The sequence below is a fragment of the Columba livia genome, chromosome 1 (assembly GCF_036013475.1).
Source record: "Columba livia isolate bColLiv1 breed racing homer chromosome 1, bColLiv1.pat.W.v2, whole genome shotgun sequence".
NCBI classification, from domain to species: Eukaryota; Metazoa; Chordata; class Aves; order Columbiformes; family Columbidae; genus Columba; species Columba livia.
In genome coordinates this window covers 56861011-56867211 of record NC_088602.1, presented here as the reverse complement: position 1 = coordinate 56867211, position 6201 = coordinate 56861011, and the positions used below count along the sequence as shown (strand labels likewise).

The 6201-nt window shown below is 55.7% G+C and overlaps 1 protein-coding gene across 2 annotated transcripts; it reads left to right on the top strand.

The window, feature by feature from the left end:
• The first annotated feature begins 248 nt into the window (after positions 1 to 248).
• LOC102096247 (G-protein coupled receptor 183) lies at positions 249 to 6201 on the top strand. 2 transcript variants are annotated; one of them, XM_065057583.1, is made up of 2 exons: positions 249 to 1006; positions 1977 to 6189. In XM_065057583.1, exon 2 carries the CDS (start codon positions 2010 to 2012, stop codon positions 3066 to 3068), a length of 1059 nt encoding a protein of 352 aa, XP_064913655.1. In that variant the 5' UTR covers positions 249 to 1006; positions 1977 to 2009; the 3' UTR covers positions 3069 to 6189. The 2 variants fall into 2 exon arrangements, with proteins under 2 accessions (XP_064913655.1, XP_064913646.1); XM_065057574.1 differs by lacking the exon at positions 249 to 1006 and adding an exon at positions 1021 to 1223 and having other exon boundaries at positions 1977 to 6201.

Genomic DNA, 6201 nt, shown 5'->3' with positions numbered 1-6201 from the left:
ATCCCGCTGGCCACAGGGCAGTTCGTGCTTCTGCAAACATTTTGGGAAGTGCTGGGGGGGAATGTACTCTCTCCTTGATGCAAGACATGCTGGTTGCCCACACTCCTCACCCTGTCTCTGGCAGCACTGTGCCATGGTCAGGGCTGCTGTGTTTGTGGTGGCACCTTGGTCATGCCACGGTCCTGCCAGTCACCCACACATGGGTCTGTGGGGTAGATCAGAGCCCTCCACTGCCCTGAGAGCTCCAGCTGAGACAAGGGGCTTTGTCCTACATTCACCACACAATATAGTATCCCAATAATGAAAATATTTTTTTCCACTCAGGGCAGATTGTTTCATTCCACTCTGCCTCAAGGAGCTGTGCCTGACGGTTTCTCCGTGGGCATACAAAGTGCAAATTTGGGCTTCAACACAGCCTGGGAAGCCATGGACAAGTGTGGCTTGTGCTGGCCACGGGCACACTTAAGTTCCTGGGAGATTCATCCCGACTTCATCAGAAAAGGTGCCATGGTCAGATAGTGCTGCCATGGCCACACATATGTGCCCAGGGGCAAAACCGCACGTGAACCAGAGCTAAGGCTGTTTTAATCGTTCAGTTGCATTTTGCATCCTTTTAGAAATTTTCAGAGTAAAACCCAAAGTTGGCTCAGATGTCAGGAGCGATTGTTGCGCAGGTACAGTCATTTATCTTCTCCAGCACAGCCACTACTGAGATTAACCCCCACCGCAGCAAAATGCCTCTCACACATCGAAAAAAAAGAAAAAAAAGAAAAAAAAAAAAAGAAAGAACACGCATTTTTACTAACCCTAAGAGAAAAAAAAGAAAAAAAAACCCCAGACCTCACGGTGCTTTTATAACGTGAGCGAATCCCGAGAGGCACTCACACGGCCGAGGAGCCCGAGAGACGGGCAGGGAGGCTCCGCGCCCGCCGCCCCCCCAGCATTGGGCAAGAGGAGGAGGAGGAGGAAGAAGAGGAGGAGGCGGCGGCGGCACCGCCGCTCCCAGGTAGGAGCCCCTGATTTCTCTTTCGTGCGTGTCAGTGTGCGTGTGAGCATCTCACCCCCTCGGAGCTCCCCGCCGACCAGGCGGGAGGCAGCGCCGGTGGCCGGGACGTCCCGTCCTGTCTCGTCCCGTCCTGTCTCGTCCCGCCCCGTCTCGTCCCGTCCTGTCCCGCAGCGCGGAGCCCGGCGGCGGGAGGCGGCCCCGAGGGCGGCAGCGAGCGGTGAGCGGCGGGGCTGGGGGGCGCAGCGGCCGCCCGGGCTGGAGCCCCGGCCGGACGGGAGGAGCGGGACGGTGCGGGCGGGATGGGACGCACACCCGAGAGCTGCTGCAGCCCCGGGGAAGCGGGGGATCCCGCTGTCCCCGGCCCGGCGTGGGGCGCAGAGCTGTGGCCCAAAGCGGGGTGAGCGGCGGGAGGGCGTCCGAGACGTGGGGGTTTAGTGCCGGGGTGCTCCCCGCTTCAGAGGGGAGTGGGATTTTGAGGGAAGGCTGGGAGTTTTCCTCTCTGTATTTCTTCAGTTTTGTTTCTGCTCTGGTCCCAGCCCAAGGGTTGCACAGGTGCTCCTTGTCACCTCTCTGCCCACCCCCCCGACCCGGGGCATTTTCTCAATGAAGCTCCCCAGTCCCCCTACAGTGATGAATAAATGACATTGCTGCCACCGGATGAGTTTGGGACCTTGTTTGTGTGACAGGTGATTCCTCCTCCCAGCCACTTGTCCTTCCTGGTATTGATTGATCTTGCAAAAAAGACAAAAAATAAGAGGAGCTGGTGACAAGAAGACAACAATGAGTCACAGCCTTTGTTGAGATGTTTGTACCGAAATCACAAGAGATGCATTTTTCCAAATGACTCGAGCTGTGTGCTGCCAGGGGGGTGGCAGGGAGCAGGGGACAGGCTTTTGGCTTCATGACAACCCTACTGGTGCTGCTCCGAGTATTGATAAGCTGCAAGTTTCATGTCTGTTCTTCTTCCAAGGGAGACAGTGAGAGATCGCGAGGCACCACGGAAATGGCTGTTGCAGAGGCTGTCTTCCCACCCGCCAACCTCACCTCTGGCAACCAGAGCAGCTGCAACGTGCACAACCACCACTCCTCCACCAAAGTCATCTTCTCCCTTTTCTACACTGTCCTGCTGGTGTTTGGCGCCTGTGGGAACATCCTGGCCCTCTGCATCACCTTCCAGCGCAGGAAGAAGAAACTCAACTCCACTGACCTCTACCTGGTGAACCTGGCCCTCTCTGATGCCCTCTTCACCCTGGCACTGCCAGGCAGGATCGCCTACTACATCCTGGAGTTCGACTGGCCCTTCGGGGACTGGTTCTGCCGGGCCACAGCCTTCATCTTCTACATGAACACCTATGTGGGCATCTACTTCATGACCTGCGTGAGTGTGGACCGCTACATCGCCGTGGTACGCACCAGGCACCCCGGCAGGATCCGCAAGATGAGCCGTGCCAGGGGCGTCTGCGTCCTCATCTGGTCCTTGGTTTTCCTGCAGACGGCACCGCTGCTTCTGCGGCCCATGACTCGGAGGATGGGGGACAAGTTGACTTGCATGGAGTATTTCAACTTTGAGGAGATTCCCAAGCTGCCCTACCTGCTCCTGGGGGCCTGCGTGCTCGGCTTCTTCCTGCCTGTGGGCATCATCTTGGTGTGCTATGTGAGGATCAACCTCAAGCTCTGCCAGACGGCCAAGGAGAATCCGCTGACAGTGAAGAATGGGCACCACCGCCGAGCCTTCACTGTCATCCTGGTGGTGCTGCTGGCCGTCCTGCTCTGTTTCAGTCCCTACCACCTCAACATCGTCCAGTTCATGGTCAGGAAGATCCTCTACCACCCATCCTGCCGCGAACAGCAAGCCTTCAAGATGTCCCTGCAAGTCACTGTGGCATTCATGAACCTCAACTGCTGCATCGACCCCATCATCTACTTCTTTGCCTTCCGGGGCTACAAGCGGAGGCTGCTCCGCATCTTCAGGAACAGCGGCTCGATGGGCACCTCCTCCACTGCCAAGACCCACTCCGAGAGCAACAGCAACAGCCAGCCACCCGGCTCCGTCTCTGTCTAGTGGTGAAACCCTCTCCCTTTTGCTCTGGCGTGCAGCTTATGGACCATCCCTGCTGGCAGGAGCAGGAGCCGGGCAGCAGAGCAGGAGAGCAGGACCAGCCCCTGTCAGGCTTCATCACTCCCCCACCTGGAGCTGGGGGCTCCCACAAAGCCAGCCCTGCTGGGACACACCCCTGCCTGGCTCCACACACCTGGCTCTGTGCTCAGCACTGCTGGACACATGCTGGACACAGCACTGCTCCAGCACATCCTGGAGCACAGAGATGTCCGCTTTCATCCCAACCCCAGCGGAGGCAGCTTGTGCAACCCTTCTGCCTGGCAAACACAGTTGGAGGTTTCCCAGCACCACACCATGCTGCCCTCCCATGCCTGCCCCGCATCCCCTGTGAGGCTGGAGGGTGCTGGTAACTACCACAGCTGTCCCTGCCTCTCCACTCCCTTCCCCTGCACTGCCCCTGGAGCGCCGGGGCAGCTTCCCCACAAGGTTCAGGGCAGCCGGCATAGAGCACACAGACTCAGGGCATTTCAGGAAAAGACTGGGATGTTATTTCCATGCCGAAAGTCTCTGACAGCTCCTTCCCCGCATGGACAAAGAGCAGCTCTGCTCTCTCCCCACCCAGCATCCCACTCTTGCACCACAGCGTTGCACGGGGCGAGCAGTAAGTACGATGTGCATGGGAGCTGCCGGAAAAACCCTTCTTCAAAGGAGAGGGGCGAGGCTGTGAATCTGCAGAGCTTCCAGGAGTGCTGCCGCCCTCGTCTGTCGCTTGGGCGGCTGCTCCTTCCTCAGGGTGCCCTTCCTCGCAGCTCACGTGCTGTGGTCACCCCAGGATTCGCTGCCAGGAAGGGGATGCTGGGGCTGGCCTGGCTCCCAGCTTGGCTGTATGGCTGCAAACCTGCCCCGTGGGTGCTCACTGGGGAAACCTTCCCACCCCTCTGTGACCTGAAGGGAGCGAAGGAAACAAGCGGATGAGGACTGAGGGTGGCCCTATGTTACCCTGACTGACCTCTGCTTGAACCTGACACCCTGAGGAGTCTGAGACCCTTGCTAAGGGCAGGTTATGTGTGACTATTGCCAGAACGGGAGGAGGAACCTTGAGACATCGGGTCCCCGTCGACATCCGAGCCTGTGGGGAGAAAGGACCTCCTCGGCTCTTTTCTGAAGTTGCTGGACTACAATAAAAAAACCCCACAAACCACAAGTGGGATTTCACAGGCCCTGGGACAGCTGGTCTCCTGTTTGAGGTTGGCAGAGACAGAGACACGTGCAGAAAGAGGGAAAAAAAGCAGCTTTGTTTTGCTGAAAAGTAAACCTGAAGACGTTTCATTAATGGATGCTTTTGATTAATGCAAATCATTCTTTAAGGTAATAACATTTCTTTGTGGCTAGAAAGTTAATAATAGTCATGTGCAGCCCTTTATTTTTTAAATGCGCACGAATGAGCTTTTGGATGATGATGGTTTTAGATGGTTTTACTTAACGGTACGGGCAACTGTAGCATCCTGAAGGCTGACTAAGAAGGATGCCTAAAATAATTCAGGTGGGAAAAGGACTCTAGTAGCTCCTTTCAGAAGGCTATCTGAGCCCCCCTCAAAGCAGGTCTAACCTCACTGCTAGCCTGCAGAGAGCCTGTTGCAATGGGCAAGGAAGAGCTGGTATGGAATAAAATGAGGATATAAATGGTCTGAACACCCTAAAGGAGCCTGTCTGGGTTGGTAGTTGCCATAGAGCTATGCTGCCCTGTTAACTTGTCAAAGAAGTGTTGGCTGCACGGGACCTCTCGGCATCACCTCATCCAACAGCCAAAGCAGGAGCATGGCTGGCATCATGTTGTGTTTGCCATGGCTTGGAAACCTCAGGCAATGAGGCTCCCCTTGCTGAAGTAGTGGTTCCTGTGCTGCATCCCCCTCCGGATGAAAACGTTTTCCCCACTGTCCAGTCTGAAGCTCCCCATCCACAGCTGGTGGCCATCATCCCTAGCATCACCTACTCATGCTAAGGAGAGCTCGGCTCTCTCATCTTTCTAACTCAAATTCCCGTATGATTGTGGCAGGGGCTGCCAGGAGAGCAGTGGTACGTAGGTGTCGGTCTCAACGAGCCCCCCACATGAACATCAGAGCGCAGGTCTGCAGCAGGGGCCACCCCTCCTTCTCAAGACCAAGGCATTGAGGTGTTTTGCTAGGCTGGAGCCACAGCTAAGGCAAAGGCATATCTGTGACGAAGCCTCAGCAAGAGGTGTAGTATAAACACAGCCTTGTTTGTCCTTTATTGGGCTCTGTTTGTCTCCAAAGTATTTTATTAATAAAGGTACACTTACTTACCGTCCTCAGTGACACCTTTTGGAGAAGGACAACAGTGAATAGTTGCATGTAGTGCTGCAAAACGGAAGCACGCAGTCGGGATCCAACTCCCCTCCTCTGCACTGACACCGCTTTGGGGCCAGCTGGGGCCGAAGGGACACCCGGGGCGAACCCTCTGACAATCACGGCCGCCCTCGGCACCCCCAAAGGCAGAAAACGCCTCAGGAGCTCCCCCTGCCCGCCGCCATGGGCGGAGGGATACCCGCGGCCGAGGGGAACGCGGCTCTGTGGAGAGCAACGCCGCTTCCCGCCGAAAGAGGGAGAGCTGCAACCTTTAGTCGGGGTTAATAACACGCCCACGAATCTCAAAACAAAAAGATAACAAAAAAACAAAACCAAGGAGCTGGTGCTCCCCCTCCACGCGTCTCCTGCAACGAGCCAAATATCGTCGTTTTCTCCTGAAAAATGGTGATTAGCGCATGCAATTAGACGGAGTGCTGGAAGTAGATAGGAGCTGTGCCTGACATGCTGTATCTTGACAGTAAATACGCACACGCAGCTCCAACATCCTTAGTCATGGTTCCCAGCTTCAGGCTTTCGCCTCAGAGCGCAAATTTCCAGGAGAGCGCTGGGGGACGACAGCTCCTGGTTGTGGTTACACATCACCCTTTAGTAAACTTCGTGTGTTGTACAACACACCTCTTTCAGTCTGTGCTTTAAATTGTCCAGAATTGAAGCTATCGCACCTTGCGACACCAATCTTTGTAAGCCAGTAAAGCATTGTCATGTAAAAATGCACGTATTGACTCAAAATAAAAGCTTCTCACTGCAAA

Bases quoted from the DNA above. Each gene is read 5' to 3' on its own strand.
- LOC102096247 (XM_065057574.1), top strand. From the start codon at position 2,010: ATGGCTGTTGCAGAGGCTGTCTTCCCACCCGCCAACCTCACCTCTGGC.